General features: G+C 43.7%; 2 protein-coding genes across 5 annotated transcripts in view; one reads left to right on the top strand and one right to left on the bottom strand.

Moving 5' to 3' along the window:
• Positions 1-1,428: 1,428 nt before the first annotated feature.
• Positions 1,429-4,740, top strand: LOC106517007 (dual specificity phosphatase DUPD1). The gene is made up of 3 exons (XM_014007668.1): positions 1,429-1,940; positions 3,247-3,470; positions 3,557-4,740. The coding sequence occupies exons 1-3, from the start codon at positions 1,765-1,767 to the stop codon at positions 3,769-3,771; spliced, it is 615 nt and encodes a 204-aa protein (XP_013863122.1). The 5' UTR covers positions 1,429-1,764; the 3' UTR covers positions 3,772-4,740.
• Positions 4,541-19,772, bottom strand: part of kat6b (K(lysine) acetyltransferase 6B) — a 25,011-nt gene continuing 9,779 nt past the window's right edge. For 3 of the 4 annotated variants that reach the window (XM_014007664.1, XM_014007666.1, XM_014007665.1), the window contains exons 4-17: positions 18,766-18,881; positions 18,492-18,573; positions 17,854-17,983; positions 16,803-17,755; positions 15,614-15,735; positions 13,920-14,032; positions 13,655-13,796; positions 13,342-13,503; positions 12,735-12,828; positions 10,905-11,136; positions 10,459-10,618; positions 9,816-10,085; positions 8,741-9,059; positions 4,541-8,615 (exon numbers count right to left, since the gene is read on the bottom strand). In XM_014007664.1, coding sequence (XP_013863118.1) covers positions 5,866-8,615; positions 8,741-9,059; positions 9,816-10,085; positions 10,459-10,618; positions 10,905-11,136; positions 12,735-12,828; positions 13,342-13,503; positions 13,655-13,796; positions 13,920-14,032; positions 15,614-15,735; positions 16,803-17,755; positions 17,854-17,983; positions 18,492-18,573; positions 18,766-18,881 — 5,645 coding nt within the window. In that variant the 3' untranslated portion in view covers positions 4,541-5,865. The remainder of the gene's footprint in view (positions 8,616-8,740; positions 9,060-9,815; positions 10,086-10,458; positions 10,619-10,904; positions 11,137-12,734; positions 12,829-13,341; positions 13,504-13,654; positions 13,797-13,919; positions 14,033-15,613; positions 15,736-16,802; positions 17,756-17,853; positions 17,984-18,491; positions 18,574-18,765; positions 18,882-19,772) is intronic. The other variant, XM_014007667.1, reaches the window with a different exon arrangement.

The following is a 19,772-nucleotide window of genomic DNA, read 5'->3' as shown; positions in this document are numbered from 1 at the left end:
ATAAGTGTTTTACATGTCCAGTTTTACATAAATAATAATAATAATAATAACAGATATGTTGAGTGTGTTTGATTTGATTTTATATAATTCAAACACAATTTCTACATAATTTAAATGATTGAGAGTTTTTTTTCTTTAAAGGGTACAAACAAATTCATTCACATCTCTGTCTGTATGTCTGTAGGCTTAAATATAGTCTACTGAAAATGACAAAAGCCAAATTTGAAACAGAATGTCCAATTTGGATTTTAAACCTCATTTCTTTCTTTATATAAGTTTGTAACACAGAGCTGAAGGCTTGGCAAAAAAGGAAACAAACTTCAACCATTCATTTGCAGCTTCACAATGCAAACATCTCACAATGCAAACATCTCGACTTTCAGCCCTTCAGATGTGAACCACGAATAAGTAAATAACCTGCAAAGAATYCAGACGTTGCATAAAACAAAGCAAGGATGTTCAAAAACACTAATGTGTTTTCTTTTTTACTCAGCATCATCAACTGTCAAGACCCCCGCTGAACTCAAACAACACCCAGACAGAAACTGCCTATAAATAAACAACGCTCCACTTCACATTTCTCCAAACACACAGCATCCTAACCGCTGCAGTCCAGTGATGTTAAGTTAAAACTGTAACGTGTCTAAAAAGGTTTGATTCAAAATGACAAAAAATATGCCACGGTGCTTGCGAGTGTGTATACAGATTCAGGTCAGACTTTGAAAAGAGATGAAACGCTGAAGCCATCTTAATAAGAAATGCTCTCCAGAGCTCGCTGGGAAAAAGATGCTGTCAAAATAAAAGGAATTGGATATCACAGGTTTAATGATCCCACTGTCAGAATGAATGATGGCAGAGTATAAAGATATGAGGGGAAAATAAAAGGAGTCTGATGGTGTGAAAACTCAGTCTGACATGTTAGCAGCTTCATCCTGCAACACAGTCATCATCGCGCTCTCTCACTTTTCTTTTTTTTTTTTTTTTTTGGGGGAGTCTCTGCATTTAGATCTCTGAATGGACCGTGCATATCATATAATGGGGAATCAAAGGCATGTGCCATCCTGTGAAAAACCTCATCTGTCTAACCGTCTGACACGTTTCAGCTCTCCTCCGGGCCCCGGGAGAGGCTGCAGAAGATGCAGAACATCCTTAACGGGTGTTGTAAGGCTGCGCTTACACGCTGTCTCTCAGCATCTGAAGATATGCAGAAAGGCTAAAAGAGACTGACACGATTTCAAGGAGTCGCTCTCACAGCTGTGCGAGAGCTCACAGTGGCCCCCGTTCACTGCAGCGAAAATGGGTATCCTTTGGCAAAGCGCAAAGTTTGGATAAGCACAGCTTGCTGCCGGCAGCAGAGATTAAAGTGTTTAGACGTGGATGGCGGAGACTGGCTGGGTGGAAGTTTTCCCTGCAGGCGGAAAGCATGGCGGCTAAGGTCAGGGGCCCGCCACATCCCAGTCCTAAAAATATCCTCCGCATTTGATGCCTGTCACAGAGGCTGTTACACAATCTGCGCCCTGACTCCAGCCTGCCAGAGCTAAACATGTTCTGCCTTCAAGGGTTGCTTCACAACAATCTGGCAGAGGGATTAAAAAAAAACAGATTCTGAAGTCAGAAAATGAAGAGCCTCAATGTCTCGGTGTTGGAAACGCGTGCTTGAAAAACAAACAGAATGTTTAGCTTTTTTTTTATGACTACTGAGGGAGAAAGAGTCATCCTCTTCAAGCAAGTAAGTCATGTGTGAGAGGAAGTCACTGTGAGAAAATGGCTTCTCACAATTCAAAGACTGGATCAAAGATTAATGTTAGAAAAGCGGAGGAAGAGTCCAGTCTGGATTATGTCACACCTGGGGGATACGAGCTGGAGAAAATCCTCAACCGTGGGAGTGTGGCTTACACTCACGTCAACGAGGTCTGGCCTGGAGTCTACATTGGAGATGAGTGAGTAGAAAAAAAAAGCATTAAAARTATTTAATTGTTGCAAATAATTCTCAAGCAGAACAGTGCACATCCATCAATATTTCTGCATACACAGTAAAATAAATACACCGCGCTTAGGTCAGTAAACTACAGGATCTGAGAAGTTCTGAYAGAAAAGAAGGTTGAACTGAGCTGCAAGCTAAAAGTAGCAAATGCTAGCTAGAGTTTGACAAACATTGGCTAAAAGTAGCWAAATCCAAGCTAAATATAGCAAAACGCTAGCTATGTGTTTTCCTTTTTGTCAAGGGTGGCTACAGCAAGTGRACTTGAAGATTTGGTTATTGCTTTACGCTGGTCGCCCTTCTTGCAACCACAGACCACCAAGCTGCCACAGCCCACATGAGTAGGGGGCTGTTTCCTATAGGGCACCCGGAAGAGCAGATGGCGAGTGTTATGGGCCTTGCTCAAGGGCCTGTAGAGGGGTAAAATGAGGGCAGAACAAAATGTGGGCGCTCCACTCCACCTCTCGAACCTTAAATTTTGACGAAAAAGTCAGGGGATTCAAATTAACCTCTGCGTCACCACTCCCCTAAACTATAAAAGTATCAGGATGAAGTAGGAAAATGCTATCTTAATCAGAAAATAGCATTTTTTTTTCCTTTTGGGGGGTGGGGTGGAATGAATAAAATATATTTTGAAAATTGTAAAGGTTACAACAAACAGYCCTAGCACCTCCTGAATGAGTCTATACTAGCACACAGTGGTGGGCACAGTTCCCCTAAAGCACTAATAGGGGAACTAATTTCCTGATTAGTGCTTTAGGGCTTTTGCTAATTTTAAAACTTATTAGTGGATTAGCACTTACTAAATTTATAGGCTAAATTTAGAAGCATTAACTGAGGTTTATAAATGTTATTGTGCAACATTAATGTTAACAGCTGATGGTGAAAGCTGTCGCACATTTTGTTCATATGTGTGTCACTTATTCACTATGTGAACCCAAATACAGCTGTGGAATGACAATGATGAGTATTAAGAGAGCAACATGACGATATGTGACTCATGTTGTCTTTTGAAGAATGTTCATGGGTTGACTGGGTTGTTTTAGATTTAGTTTTTGCTAAAACTTTCAGTGCATTAGTGCTTTAGAATTAGGGGACCTAAATAGTTGAGTTAGTGCTTTAGGGCTAGTGGAACTAATTTTTAGATTAGTGCTGCCCACCACTGCTAGCACATAATGTGCAAAACACGTTAGATGCAAAACATGCACGAAAAGAATAAAAACAAGAACATAATAAAGAAGGATGTTGGTGCTGACCTCTTGCAGGGAGACTGCGAGGGACAGGTTCACCTTGAAGAGGCTGGGGGTCACACACATCCTGAACGCAGCAGAGGGGACGTGGAACAACGTGGACACTGGACCTGGTTACTACAAAGACATGGACATTGTTTACTACGGCGTRGTCGCAGAAGACGTCCCAACATTTGACCTGAGCCAGCACTTCTTCTCTGCTGCCAAATTCATTCGGGACACGCTGAGCAACCCTGACAGTAAGACGTTTTCACCAACCTCACGCCGAGACRGGGTGAAAAAATGTTTTCAGTTTAAGGGAACTGACCCCAGTTTTCTCCTGCAGATAAACTGCTGGTGCACTGCGTGATGGGGAGAAGCAGGTCGGCCACCCTCTTCCTCGCCTACCTGATGATCAACGAGAACATGACAGTGGTGGACGCCGTCGAGCACGTGAAGAAGCGCAGGCGGATCATCCCCAACTGGGGCTTCCTGAAGCAGCTGAGGGAGCTGGATCAGCAGCTCCTGGAGGACAAGAAAAGCTCTTTGGAGGAGAGCTGACTGCACTCTTTGCAAACCAGGAACACTCCATGACAAGTCTAATTTCAGCTCATTGAATAATTTCTGCTCGTAAGTCGTTTGAGACGTCTTTGAAGGGGAAAGACTCAAGAGATATGAGACACATTCGGTTAAATTCTGTCTCAAACCTACAAGTGCAAATCTGATTTAAGCATATTAATCTTATCCAGGCTGAGTTTTACTAATTGAGTTTCCCAAGACCCGAATATTGACACGAGGAATATATTTGGATAGGTTATTAACGTTTTTTTAAAGCACTGTGCAAAGTTATGCAAAGCTTGTCTACATCATAATCAGCCACTACTGAAGGCAGGAGATTATTATTATTATTGACCTTTATTTAACCAGGCTAATCCCACTTTTTTGGCAACCCAGTACAACTCTTTGGTCTGTGGGAGAAAACCTTTGAAACACAAGAACATGAAAACTCTGCACAGAAAGACCCCATGTCTGGTCCAGGGACAGAACTCAGGGCCTTCTTATCTCACAAAGCACTAAGTGGATTTTAAYGCAACTCTCAAAAAGTAATCGATTGTACATCTAGAGTTCATTCAATTTAAGGGATCAACCCCATTCAAAAAGGCCACCACAGGTAAGAGACCTCAGGGAACTCAAAAATGGCTACAGTCCCAATGATTTTACAGATGTTTTGATGAGTCTTCTTCAATAAATGATCTAGAGGCCATCACATTTTGTGAGGACTGCTCAATTCTTTTCAACGTTTCAAATCAAACAAGAGCGGTCACGTGAGTACATGGTCAATCATAATTTATTCTTATGCTAAAATGTACAGCATTTTAAGTGACTGACAAAAGGAGTAAAGTCATAAATACAAGAATGTCATTCTGTTCGACTTGAGTGCACATAGCCAGATATTTCCCTCGTTCTTACCAGCAGCTCTGTACAGGTACAAAGGCTACAAAAGAGCATTATAAACAAAAAACAAAAAAACAAAAAAAATAAACTAAACAAAAATAAAATAAAACACAAATACAAGTTGCGTTTTACATGCAATCCATTAGCTTAGTTTGGTCTATTCACAGGCTCTATTCTTCTACAATTCGGTAAAATATAAATCCCACATTTTATAAAGATAGAAAACAAATCTACAGATGGAATGAAAACGTAGCTTTTAAAGGCATTATGTAAAATATCAACTTTGGACTAAATTTATATCTTCTTTATTGTTATTTCATCATTATAATCCTTTCTTTTTTTTTTWAATTCCGCCACACTTCTGGATATTTCGAAATGTTTTAGAATTTTCAGGGTACAAACACTGAGATATACTTTCTTCTTTTTTCGACAGAAATCCGTCTGCTTTATTAAACAGAAAGCTGCCTCAAGGAGATTTGTTACAAAAGGCTTCAGAATTATACATACATAGCAATAAAACCTCTCAAACCAAACAGAAAACAAGACTAATTTTACATTTTTTTTACATTATTAGATTTAACAAAATATAGTTTCATTTTTGTCCCTGTGGAGGGAAACCTAATAAAAGGCCAGATATATATTTTTTGAAATGGCTTGCTAAAAAGCACAACACTTGTACAGTACTACTCAAATGCACTGTCACTAACAGAGACTGAAGCATGCTTTTTGTCACTTTACAAAATAAGTACAATAATTTAAATATACAAAGGCATGAGTATAGTACAAACTAAATGTCAGCACTGTTAGACAGGTACACTGAACAGGTTCAAACAGCCACTACCTCCACTTGTAGCATTGAATGGCTTCATTTGAGGCTGCTACACAACTGCAAGACTGATGAAATCTCTACGTCCGAGCTCTGAACCCGCCTGGCCTAAAGACACATCAGAGACACTAACACTAATTAAATAGATTTTCATCGTAACGATGTAAGGCTTCCCATCAGGAGGAACAAAAATACTTTTTTTGTTTTGTTTTTAACGTTAGCTTTAAAGTTAACTCGCTGATGAACATTTTTGCATTCTTTACAAGTGCTGCTGCTGGTTTTTAAGTAATAAAACATAATAAAATCAAATAAAAAGCCACCGTCAGAGAGAAAAGAACAAGGCCTGATCGGTGCATCAGTCAAACGCAGCTCGGTTAGCGTCTGATTAAAGGCCCTTTCAGGGGCTGCTTGGACATGCCCGTGTTCATGTAGCCATGGTGGCCAGCTGGAGAGTACACCATGTTGCCGTGTGGCGGAGCCTGCATGGGCTGCTGGGGGTATGGCTGCGTTCCCATCATGCCCATCTGCATAGAGTACTGGGGCGACTGGTTCATGTAGGCGTGGTTGCCATGGTAGCCGCTGTTCATCATGGGCTGGCTCATGCTGTAGCCGTTCATGGCGTTGAGGGAGGGCATGTTCATGGAGTTGACGTTGTAGCCCGGCGCCGGCATGATGTTCATGCTCATGTTAACGCGCGGCATGGCGGCCAGCGTCCTGGACGGCGCCTGCATGGCGACGGTCTGCGGCGAGCGCGAGTACATCTGCTGCTGGTGGTGGTGGTGGTGGGACAGCGAGGACGACCGGGAGCGCGCCGACACGTGAGTCTTGGGCGTCGTTTGGGGCGTCCGCTGAGAGGACGGGAGGCCCACGTTGGGCTGCAGCATCACGTGCGGCGGCGAGCCCAGGTTCGGGGGAGGGGTCATGGTGGCCTGCACCTGGGGGTTGGGGAGCCTGCGCGGGGTCTGGGACAGCGACACCAGGCTGGAGTGCTGCGACGAGAGCGGGGGCGTGTTGGCGTACGAGGTCCTGGGGTGCGGGGCGGAGTGGTTGAACGGCAGRGAGTGAGGGTGGTCCATGAAGGCGTTGGTGAACTGCTGCAGCTTGGCCAGGCTCAGGCCCGACGGCTGCGAGTAGTGCCCCCCGCCGTACTCCCCCTGGTGGTTCAGCCGCTCATAGAGGGCGAAGTTGGGGTTGCCGGACTCGGGGATGTCTGCCAGCTGCACGGCGGCGGGGAAGTTGGGGGGGATGGCGCACTGAGCCATGGGCTGCTGCTGGCCGTGCTGATTGTGAAGGCCGTGCTGATTGTGCTGGCTGAGCTGATTGTGCTGCGGGTGGTGATTGTGGTGGTGACTGTGCTGGTTGTGAGGATTGTGTTGACTGTGCTGGGTTAGCTGATTGTGTTGGCTGTGCTGATTGTGTGGACCGTGCCTGCCGTGGGAGTTGTGTTGGCTGTGCTGGCTGTTGCTGGGGGGCCTCTCCACCACCACGCAGCCCTGCGGCGACTTGACGCTGCAGTGCGGCGGCGAGCTCAGGCTGTTCTGCTGAATCATCCCGCAGCTGCCGGGGTTAACGGCGCCCATTTGTTGGCTCACGGCACAGCTGCTCTGGGGCAGACCGCTGGGGGGGATAGTGCCGTACGAGCAGCTGTTCTGGGAGGGGCCTGTGCCACAGATGCTGCCCCCCATGGTGGAGTCGTAGCTGCTGGGGTTCTCGTAGTTCTCTGTGGTGCTCTCGATGCTGCCCAGATCACTGAATCCACTGTCCACCACCTGCTGGGAGTGATCCGACACCGACGGCACGTCCATCATGGGGCTCGTCTCCATGTTGTGGAGCGAGGGCACCGAGATGGCGCTGTGGTCGGGGCTGATCTGAGTGTAGCCGCTCTCCAGGATGGAGACGGCCGGGCTGCTAACCGAGCGTACAGACTGGCTGGGATGGGACTGCGCCGAGGAAAGGGGACTGCTGTGGTTGGACTGAGGGCAATCATCCAGTGAAGTGAGCTGAGGGCTTTGGGCAACGTGGGCATAGCTCTGCAGATTCCTGCAGGGCTCCTGGCTCTCCACACAGTCCTGGAACACATTCTCTCCCTCGCTCTCTTGTGTCAGAGACTGAACAGCTTGAACAGTCTCTGAGTCGATCTCTGCGCAGACGGGGTGAGCCTCTCTCAGCACGGCACTGGTTTTTGAACTGCCTGCAGGAGGAAGAAGTGTCTGCTTTGGACAAGGGCTGGATGTGCTTTCCTCCTCGGACTCAGAGTCTGCAGCCGCTATTGATGCGACCGCGGCTGCTTCAGGTGGAGGTGTGGTCTCTGCAGTTTGTGTTCCTCCATCCTGCATGTTTGCTGCAGCGGGAACWTGTTCTTCTTCACTACATGCTTCTTTACCAACCTGCTGACTCAACTCAGAGTCGTTGTCTTCTTCTGGATCTAAAAAAGCTTGGGAGCACTTCGGCGCATCTTTTAAACTTTGCCCCGACTCGTCTGCGCTGCTCTCAGGTGCTGGTGTTTTCCTGTGACCTTCATCTTCATCATCAGCATCCTGATCTTCTACTTGAACTCCTTTCCCCCCCTCTTCATCGTTTTCTTCATTATCATGTTCCAGTGATGCAGCGCCCTCGGTGCTGAGCTCCACGTCTTTGGCTGGTGAGTCCTGATCTTGTCTACTTTCCTGCTGGTCGTCCTCAGGGGGTTCTGGTGAATCAGTTGGGTCCATAGGCCTGGGCGACCCATCGGCATCGATGGATGGAGCAGGTGAACACGCCGGCGAAGCTATAGGTGATCCCTCAGGGGAACTTGACGTCTGGGAGCCATGCTCAGCGGGACTCGGGGGCTCAGAGTGGAGCTCCTCCATTAGATCTGGACTAGCCAAACCTCGGTCCACTTTTGTGCCCTCGTCTGAACTGACAACATCCTGGTCTGGTTCCTGTTTTGGTTCTTCAGTGCGAATGTGGTGCTGCTCCGCCTCCATGGGTGTTTCAGGAGGAGTGTAGAGGTTCAGCTTAAAGCCCATCTTTCGCTCCTTCTTTAGCCTCCATTTAGGAGGGCCGCGTTTCACTCCTTTGGGCCAGCCTTTCTTCCTCTTTACTGGACGGGTTCTGCTGGGTCTCTTGGAGATGATGTTAGAGCCTAAGATTTTTAAAAGAAAAAAAAAGGTAAAAAACATTTCGGTTTTGCCGTGAAAGTTAAAACAAACAGACGTATTTTCAAAGTTATGTCAGATATTTTGTGTAATCATTTGCAAACAGAAATACCTTCAATCCAGTGATCAAGATTGTCTTTCTGTGAATTTTTCTCAAGTCTTGGGCGACCTCTCCGGCGTTTCATTGGTATACTTGACGTCTTGTACTTTTGTGTCTCCTCCTCCCYGTCCTCATCCTCATCATCGTCCTCATCGTCTTCCTCCATTTCACCCATCCTGGAGGTGTGCTCCAGCAGGGGCATCGGACGCTCATCCTCCGAGTTGTCAAACGGTTCGTTCAGCACCTCTGTCGTCTCAGAGATGGTTTCTGTTGTGACGCTGCTGTTTATCCGCTTCCTTTTACGCCCTCTCTTCTTAAGGACAGCGGTGCTCTGAAAGGCAAATAAAAGAGCCGATGAGAATTTTTCTCACCGTCCAGTGTTAAGGCCAAAAACTGGGGAACTAGGTGGATGACCCCCATGAGGATMTAGCAGAGGTTCACTCAGGATTCTGTGCTAAATGTTTAAAAAMCCCCAACTGCAAGACTAAATGTTTAAGCGAGGCAGCCTGGTGTGGAAAACCACAAATGAGGCAGGCAGAGCAAGCACAGACCACAGCCTATATTTTACATTCTTCAGCTGTTCCCCACCGGTTGCTTACAACACGACCACTTTCCTTTCTGAAACCCCTCACAAACAGAATGTGAAATCAATACTGTAACTAATGCACTAAATACACTCAGTCTTTTCTGGTTTCCAAAAGAGATCTCTCTGACATCATGCAGCCAGCTGTAGTATTATCTGTAGCACAAGGGGGCAGTGCCATATAGATGGAGCAGATTGCAAGCAGCACACAAGAGGGCGGTAAATTAACCATGACCACTGACAATAGTACAAGGTTTAGCCTGCAAAGACTCGACACCAGCAGTGAAAACACAATCCATTATCTACTGCTGCAGGCACACAGGGGAGGCTCCAGATGACAGGAGAAAGCCACTGAACCCTTCACTGAATCTATGAATATTTATCAAACCTTTCCAACATTCTCAAGTAAACAACATGGTCTTTAATGAAGGAAAATATTTAGAGACGCACGCAGCTGCAGACTATCCACGTAGACAGAAAAAACACACAAACACTAAAAGTCACCTTTCTCTTGGCTGCAAGCATCGCATGAGCTTTTGTCAAGATAGGAGGCAAGCCATCGAAGTCGTCATCGTCGTCGTCGGCTTCGTCATCGCTCGCTGCCTCCGACTGCTGGATGCGCCTTGACCAGGGGGGAGCGGGCCGGCGCTCGTACGTCCTGTAGGGAATCTTGCAGTGGACCTTGGTGAGAGTTTGCCTGCCACCGTGGGTCATCGCGTAGCCGTCTCTCTCCTCCTTCTCCCAGCAACTGGCCTGCTCCTTCAGCCGCTCGGCCTGGTGATTAAATGGACAAGACGCATTATCTCTGGGAAAGGAGAGCGCACGGACAGAACATCTGAGCAGAGACGCTAAYGGGAAAACAAGAGATTGGAATTAACGTCACAACACATGAATCAGTGCAGGTCTCTAAGCAGTGTTCTGATTAGTTGTCAAGATTACTGTGAAGAAAGCATTCCTGTTTAAAAAGACTGCTTTACGTGGAGTAATCATTACTAATAATTATGTAATGAACTGATTTAGGGCAATTTTTGCACAACATTCTGGTTAAAGTGAGAATGATTGTTTAATTATTGGCCTCAGCTAATCAAGCATCCATTAACGGTGTTTTCGGTGTGCGTAAACAAAAAAAACAAAAAACAAAACCCACATCCATCTCTGCCTCCCTCTCCTCCTCAGAAAGGACAGCATTCAGAGTCGTGGAAGGAGTCCAGCGCAAGGCATCTGGGTCCACCTCATTCTTACGTGGGTTAGCCCTCAGCCTCTCCAGGTGCCTCTGAATCAACCTCTCTCTTCTGACCAACACAATCCTGTGACGTAACGAGACGAAAAGGCATTAGCAGCACATCCGCAACAGACGGAGGCACTATTCATTGCAAAGAGAAGGGGATGTGTGGTTAAACCCAAACACAAAGACGAGCTCTTTGGGACCCCAGGTGCTCCGTGTCCTTCGGGGTACTTAACCTGACTTACTTCTGTCAATATTCAGCAGCATTAATGGATATGCTGTTAAAAATACTCTCTGGCCTGGATAAGTCAGACAGCAGACAGAAGCGGCAGAATAGTCTGAAAGGAGACTGAGGCTCGGAAACTGACCTGCCATCCTGTCTGTCAATCATGCCGAGCTGCTGGAGAGTGGAGGCAATGTCATGTGGACACATCCCCGTGGCCCTGCTTATTCCTTTAACACTGATGTGTTTATCTGGGTGCTTATAAAGGTGCTCCAGTATGACACTTTTCCAATATGCCAGGTAGGATAAGCGACCCAGTTCTGACAGCGGCTTCTCCGGGGAGCCAGCTTGTCCTTCTCGCCTGGTGAGAAGGTAACCTAAAAAGACACGATAAAAAAATAAAATAAAAAAAAAAATGCTTCAGTCAAGCTAGCGGCTGCAGCTGGGCTGTTTCAGATTGCAATTCAATCCTTTATTTTTATTTTTTTTTGGTTTAGATATTCATGTCAGGATGTGACAACAAGCCATTGTTGGGATTCACCTTCAAATAGTATAAAGGGAGGAAAGGCAATCAGCTTTCCACTCCTTCAACCTCTGTCAGAAGCTATGATACAAGCTGGCAAGGGCAACAAAAGAGGATGAAAGAGGGAAGCAAAGAGGAAACAGTGACAAAGTGAAACGGAGAAGCAGCTGAATGTCATTTCTCACAGGAGACTACACAAAAGAGAGATAACAAACAAGGAAAAGAACTAATACTAATACATATGTGAGTATAATTAGTTTTATGACAGCCCCATCAAAGGTCATCCATTACGGGAGACATGAAATTAATTAATGCCTTTTAATGTGCTCCCACTACAAAAACCAAACAAGCAAATCTAATCACCAAACAGCAAATGCATAATATTCCAGTAACAGTGACAATATTCATTACAACGGCTAAGAAAATGAGCTTCTGAAAATAAACAGCAATGATTATTAATAAAATGTAATCAAAACGGTAATTTTTAAAATTCATTGTCGTACATCAAAACAAAAGAGCCGTTAAGAGCCGTTTGAGCTGTGGTTTGAAAAGGGAACATTTTTCCAAACAAACGCACATACGAACGCTGTGCTCTCAGAGCTACCTGAGACAAAGTGTTCCTCTAAGACAATCCAATATAAAGAAAAATCTTAATCTAAACAACTTCCAGCTCCAGAGCTACATTTTCCAATAAAGCCTTCAAAGAGCTCAGAACTCAGCTGTGTTCAGTCTCCCTTAATCCCTGTCTTTGTTATCTGCACACTCTCAATATCACAGATCCTCTCGCATCTCTGTGTCTCAATGGCTCCCAAAGTGAACAGGAAATCAAATGSTCCATTACCGCCCGCCCTCCCTGCGCTCACTTTCCTCCTTTTGCTTCCTCGCGCACGAAGTCGACAAAGAGACGACTCGAAAATAATAAAAATGCCTACACTAACAAAAAATAAATAAATAAATAAATAAATAAAAAAAACCGCCTGCCTAAACACAGAAATCCACTCAAGGCAGCAACTGTTTTCTTAAGTGGACCGCAAGGCTATAAATATTATATGTGCTGCATTTACTACAGCAAAACATAAAAGCAGCATCTACACCTCATCACAAGTCAGGAAGAGAAAATTGGGGGGGCATTTTCTATAGCAACAGCTCTTTAGGTAAATGCTTAGGTAAAATACTACTAGTTACCAAATAATAAAAGCAGCCAGAATGTTGTTTCTCACACCTAATCATCTGTGATTGCCTCACCGCTGTACATGAATGCTCTTGATTAGACCCTTTCAAAGCCTTAACAAAATAACAGCACCTTGCCACAAGCTACAAATCCGCCCTTTAATCTGAAATTATTGGTAAAAAAAACAACAACAAAAAAACCAAACAGAACAAAACAAAAAAAAAAAAACAATGAAGAAAACAGTGATTCTGGTGGTCTAAAAAAAGCTTTGAAGAACTTACTGAAATCAATAAGGAACCTTCCAAATCCTTGCCTTTGGTACTGAGGCATAATCATTATGCAGGAGACATTGTACTTCTGCTGGCAAAGCTTTTCCTGAGGGAAGGAGAAACAGATCAAGTATGTCAGAGCTCTGCTGAAGCCGGCAATTTACTGCACCTGCCATTGTCCTTGTCTTTAAGCTGTGCACATACACACAAGGTAATGACTTTCACTTTAAAAGTACCACTGTGTGAGAATTAGGTCTGCAACTAATGATTAGTCATTAGCACCAAATCTGTTTAGAAATTAATCGCATATTTATCTTGCCAGGAAATGCTAATATATCCTTGTTTAAAAAGCATCCCAAACTGTCAATTTACAATTATGTAAAACAGAGAAAAGCTTCAAATTCCCCGAATGTATAAAAGCTGAAACCAACAAATGCTCTTGGCCTGACAATTCAGCTTAACAAGCCCATCGTTTAGGCACTGCTGTGGATATAAGTTGAAAACCCCTGCTGCAAAAACAGACAAATTACAGTGAGGTTTTTCCTCTATCTGTATCATCGTTCAAAAATGATGTGCGGTAATCCTTCGTTTCCCATAAAAATCACTCTGTAATTCATACCTTGGAGAAATAGCCCACAAGATGACAGCCTTTCTCATCATTCTTTGTAAGTATGTAGAAGAGGAAAGGCTCCACATCATAATACAAGGTCTTGTGATCCAGGAAAAGCTTGGCTAATAGGCAGAGGTTTTGGCAGAACAGTTTGCTGACATTTCCATCAACCTTAACACACATACACACACACACACACACAAAAAGAGCAAAGGGACACTGTTCAAACGGAGTATTTCTCCTCCTCATCCCTGAGCTCATTTATTGGTGAGATCTCATGCAGCATTCAGTTATTGCTCAATCCCTGTAAAGGAAAGCTGACCTCAAAGACGGAAAGGTTGTCCTTTCTGTAGATTTCATTGGCTGGCGGATGAAACCAGCCACACTTCTTTGTGTGTCTCAGGAGAATGTTTTTGCTTCTCATGTACTTCAGACAGAACTCACACAGATAAAGCTTGTGTAATCTGTTAAAGGCAAAAAGAGAGCGCTGCAGTTTGTGCTTCAGTGTACACGGTTTTGTAGTCTAGAAGTGGAAGAAAATATCAACAATTCTAGAGCAGGATAAAAAAAGGAGATATAAATATTACCTTGAATATTCAGGTGGGTACGGCGATGAGTACCAGGTCTGAATCTCATACTTCCCAAATTCAATGACAGAGGGACATCTCATAAACTCTGTATTCATCAGAGATCCAGTTTTCTGTGGGATTTTACAAAAGCTATTTAATTAATATAGTGATCCAGATATGTTATTTACAATGTCTCTTATCACGAGTTAGCGTAACAGCATCATCATAAACTCTTATCAAGACTGTGGTTCACAAAATCTGTGTGAAAAATATGATAATCCTGACAAAAACTAGTCTCTTGAGTAAAAACACTGTTGCAAAGATACCAATCTTACTGATGTTTTTTTTTTCATTAAAACAAAACAAATTATTTTATATACAATACACAATAAAAAGAAAAATAAGAAATATACACACACACACACACACACACATATATATATATATATATATATATATATATATATATATATATATATATATATATATACACACATACATGATATCAAAATCACAAAAAAAATGAAAGGCAGCAGAGAGAAGAAAAAATACAATATCAGCCCCTTTTGTCTCAAGAATAAGTTCATATAACAAAAAAAAATTCTATGCTATTAGCAAAACAAAAGACAAGAACATATAATCCCTCTACAACAACAATCTATATAGATTCACATTATACTGTTTCGTATTTCTTTAACAATCCAACTTTTATAATTTTCTTAAAATGTACACAATGATCCTGCATTTTTTACATCACTCCCCAAGTTATTCCATAGTTTTATTCCTTGAATTAAAGTACACCTTTCCTTCAAACTCGTCCTGAATTTGGGTTTCACAAGTATCTCTGTCCCTTTAAAGTTATAACAACTCTTCCTCTTAACAAAATTTACTTGGATATTTAAAGGTAATGTGTTTTTGTGAGCCTTATGCATAACAAGTAGAATATTATAATCAACCAAATCAAAGAACTTCAATATTTTCAATTTACAAAATAATGAATTGGAAGGGTGACGACAATGTTTTCCAGTAACAATTCTCACAGCTCTTTTCTGTAGTAAAAAAATAGGATTTGTAATTGTCCGACATGCTTTCCCCCAGACTTCAATACCAGGTGACAATAAAGCAGGTGTGGACCTATTATTGCATTATACAACATATACAGTGCTTTATCATTAAATAACTCCTTTACTTTATACATAACAGCAATAGATTCTAATCTAAAAATAAACAAGTTCCTCTATGACTAATATCTAAATGATAAACCTATTGCAGTTGTTTGTTTGCAGCCATTTTTGTTGTTAGCATTCAACATTTATAGATTAAATAATGCAAAAACAGAATAAGTATGCACAATAGCATTCAGTACAGTTCTATAGATCAACAACTAAAATCACAAAATCATTTTTTCTGCATTTCAGCAAAAACAAAAAGGATTTTTATGTAAATACAAAGAACATTTATTGTGTGAATCAATTTATTTTATGTTTTATAACTAGATTGGATTTGTGTATGTTCTTAATTTGTCCCTATTTTTGGTTTTTATGACACCAATAAGAGGCAAGTGACAATAAAATGCATTCATCTGCTTAAAAAACAAACAAATCTTAAATGTTTTCATTCTACTATTTCCCTGTTTTTCAAATACTATTTCTTGCATCAGCCAAAAGTTATAAAACATACGACAGTTGAATCKTTTCACCCTGTTACCTCACCTGAGCAGCACGTTCCTGGACCCGCGCGAATGTCTCAGTGTCTTCCTCTGTCACATGGTCTCTCAACATGGCCACACACTCKGTCTGAACTTCCTGCTTCACGTGCAGCTCCACATTGTGGCCTGTTACAGGCACAACAATACAACAACAACACATCAGACGAGCACATCGACTTCAGCCTGTTTTCAAGCAGCCGTGGCTGAATAATCTCATAAATGCATTCTATGCTAATGTGCTTATACTGTGAGTGCTGCTGCCGAGTCTGTTTGAGGCTGAGTCTCGGAGGAATTTCATAATGTATCATCTCTGCATGTTTATATTAAAATCCCTAATGTAATGAAGTGAAACTAAATCACTCTAATTGCGTAACCGCTTTCATGTGCTTAGTCATCCACCAAGACAGTTTCCCATGAATTAAGAAGCAGATGCAGTGGAGGGAGCGAGTGTCGACATGAAAAGCAACTGATGTTGGAAAGCAGGCAGTAATTTTATGAAAGACATCAACACCGTGACTTAACCACCAAAATAAAAACCCATTATAAGTGGAAATGATGTGTCGTTTGCATATTTATGGGTATGTGCTGCTGGAGTACTCGGAGTCTGAGCAGGACTTTTGTTTAGAACTTCTTGAAACATGAATCACCTTGTGTTCGGTGTGTTTTCTTATGCTTTGACTTCATGCTTGAAGACAGTAAAATGTATGGGTTAGAGAAATTCTGGGTGTAATCATCGTGTCAGCTCTGAGTCAACTTGGGTGGCTGAATCACTGGGTTGGACGTGGCTAATGACCACTGAGAGTGAGGTTAAGAGGAGACAGTGACTTCAAGAGTGAAGGTGGGATGAGGAAGAGCGCGATGTGACTACAGCTTCTACTATGTGGTGATCACAGTGTGCACACTACGGGAGAGTGTCAAGGACAGAGCAAGGAGCAGCATGAGGGGGTTAGTGGGCCATGCACTATGACAAAAAGCCAACGGGCGAGGAGATGGAAGCCACGGAGACTTCGAAGCCAAGTCAAAACGCAAATAAACTGTGTAAATAAAATAATTCAAATCAGGAAAAGGATTAGTAGCTTGTTAGAATGTTGAGGGTGTCTTCGCAGCGAGTGTCAAGCTTTAAAATAATAAAGAAGAAGAAGCTTAAAAGTGTGGAGACGCAGGTCTTGGTTGGTAATTTGAGCCTTGCTTACCATGATTATTCTCAGGCTTAATTCTTCCGTCTGTCAAGTCTCCCTTTCCTGGTGAGGGGGATCCCTTCTGAGGGCTCACTCTATACTTCAGCCTGCCTAGTGTCCTGTGATTTTTAAGGAAAGGGTTGCATTTGAAATGACTGACCATCTTAAAAGGGGTTCCTCTGGGTCGGCCGGGCCCAGCTGATGAGGAGTGTAACCTATTTCTACTAAACTCGTTCTTTCCAAGGCACTGCGGCCCCGTTCTGGACAAATCCTGCTTATGGGGCRTGCGCTTTGGCGGCGCGTAGCTTGGTGGCCTCTTTTTCCGCGACTGTCCCTGAGTAGTAAAAATGTGAGAGAGTCCATCGAAAAGCCCCTTCAGCTGGCTGCTACTGCAGAGACTACTCAGGGAGGGAACACTAGACTGGCTGGAAGAGCTCTGCGGTGAGTTAGCAGAAGTGGAGCTGCTGGACACCTGCGAGGGGGGGCTAAGTCCTGGCAATGTGGAAGCGGGAAGAAGTGCAGAAGATGGAGGGGTTATCGTTTGAGAGGCATCAGCAGCGAAGGCAAACGGCTCTGGTGAATTGGACAGTTTGGGAGGACCCTTGTCTCTAGAGCATAACTGTTTGGAGGGCGACTCTATGGCTACAGCTCGCGAGCGACGGCCCACAGGGGAAGGGGTAAAGAATTTGGAAAGCCCATCAATAAGCCCTTTGGTTTTCTTGTTAACAGTAAGTGTGGCTGGGGTGGAGGTGGGCGTGAGGGAGGGGGTGGTGGTGGGAGGGGAAGAGGTGAATTGGGTGGCGTTGACCGCACAACAAGGCTCTGCAACAGTCAATCTGTCTCTGGCGTCCGTCACAGATGCAGCATGACCAGATGAAGGTGTGGAACAGACGGTAATCTTTTGACCCCTACCAGGTGACCCCCTTCCTCCAAGTGCTACCATGGAGCCATCACCACTGGTTACAGACCTGCTGGGACAAGAACAAAACAGCTCGTTGAAGAGGGAAAGAGAATTAGAAAATCGCTCCTGGTGACTTTTTTTTTCTTCCAATATTTGCCCGCTCACATTCTTTGTTTGAGCTTATTTCTCGGCCTTCCGATTGGCTTTGCATATCGACGTTTGATCTGATCGGCCTTCTTGTGCAGCAGTTTCTTCCCGTTCTCCTTTGGCCTGCAGACTTGGCAGATCCAGGTTCCTGGATGGTTTCCAAACACAGAGAGAGTGTACCGTTTTTTGGTGGGTTCATCAATGGAGAGGACATACGGTACAGTCATTTGAAACATTTCCTTTAATACAAAGCGCTGGCGAGAATCCCACCAGCTCACAATGACAATCAATTACTCAGCACAAAGTGAAAATCCATAGGAAAAACACAGGGTCAATTCTCAGACCACAAAAATAGACTTCGTGTCAGCTTGTTGACCCAAGCTATGTGACTTGTATGAACTCCCTGCCAAATACTCTACTACAGTACCATCACCATCATTACAAGCCTTGCTGCAGGGTCAGTACTGTAATGCAGAGATAAAAAATTCTCCCTGGGGATGCTGAAATAATTTGATATGCATGCAAAGCCCCAAATAAGCCACTGGTGCTTTTCTGTGTGCTGAGTGACAGCCCCAAACGGCCGTCTGTGAAGAAAAGCCTTTGAATTGACAGCAGAAGGGAAGAAACAGAGAAGCCAGACAGTGTAAACACCTCACCTTTTGGCATTCTTGAAAGCGGCGGATCGCAGCATTCCATGTGAAAGCCTCGATCACATGAATCGCAGAACAGCATCTCATCCTGAAAGGGAACAGCAGGCGTGTGTGAGGGACGTCCCAGTCGCATACATGTAACCCCACTGTCATTTAATTTCTTTTAGGAAAATAAGCTCAATTGTGCACATGAGAGCATTTACAAATCTCAACAAATCCTCAGGGATCCAGAGAATGGGATATACAGCACTAAAAATGGTGTGCTGAGTATAATACTCACAGCATTTTTCCCCTGTATTCGACAGGAGCTGCAGGTTTTGCATTCAATGCACTGCCACCTTAATCTCTTCACATTCAAGGTTAATTCTTCGGAGAACTTTAGACATGATGGATGCCCTTCAGGAGCAACAAAAATACATATTAGTATGACGCGTTKCTCATAGCGCTGACTGAGCCAACGAGCAAGAGATAATGTTTTCCATCCATTCACACGATAAAGTTAAATATTAACACAGTAAATCATTAAAAAACAATGGTGTGCCTGTACGTCCACGCCACTTTCTCTCCTCGCCACAACTTGTGTCTAAAAACAGTATGATCAAACATCTGAGCTGCTAATTACAGATAATTTGATCTTAATGAGGCAGAAACAGCAGCAGCACTCTTTCTAATGGAAGCCGATCCATGAAAGTCATGTAAAAGCTCKCCTTCTCTCTCACGCGGCCCCCTCTCATGGTTGTAAAACAGCTGTTTTACAGTGAGAGCACAATTTGTGTACACTACAAGTGGTTAATGAAAACCACCTCGACGCTACTCTGTCAAATCTGAGCTATAAAAATGTCACCGGGAGGACAATTCCTCACGGCATTTAAAATAATTGTTCAAAAGTAAATGACTGGCAGAGGTAATTTTACYGGAACAAAAGAACACTAAAGAAAATGGCAACAGCGGGCGAAGAGTTGATCTTTGTTCCACTATAACTGGGCTGGTTTATAATAGAATCTGAACTGGGTGAGAATGATTTTATTGGTTTCAGTTTGTGCGTCATGGTGGTGCAGCGGTTAGAGCTCAGGTTCTGAGGTCACAGGTTCTACTACTGCCTGGGTCTCTCTGGATGACATTTGCATGTTCTCCCCGTGCGCACGCATGTTTACACTAGGTACTACGGTTTCTTCCCACAGACTATAAACATGCATGTGAGAAGCAGATGAAGAAAATGGATGGATGGATGGATGGATGGATGGATGGATGGATGGATGGATGGATGGATGGATGGATGGATGGATG

This window comes from Austrofundulus limnaeus, unplaced genomic scaffold (assembly GCF_001266775.1).
Source record: "Austrofundulus limnaeus strain Quisiro unplaced genomic scaffold, Austrofundulus_limnaeus-1.0 Scaffold43, whole genome shotgun sequence".
Taxonomy (NCBI): Eukaryota; Metazoa; Chordata; class Actinopteri; order Cyprinodontiformes; family Rivulidae; genus Austrofundulus; species Austrofundulus limnaeus.
This window is presented reverse-complemented; position numbering and strand designations above follow the sequence as displayed.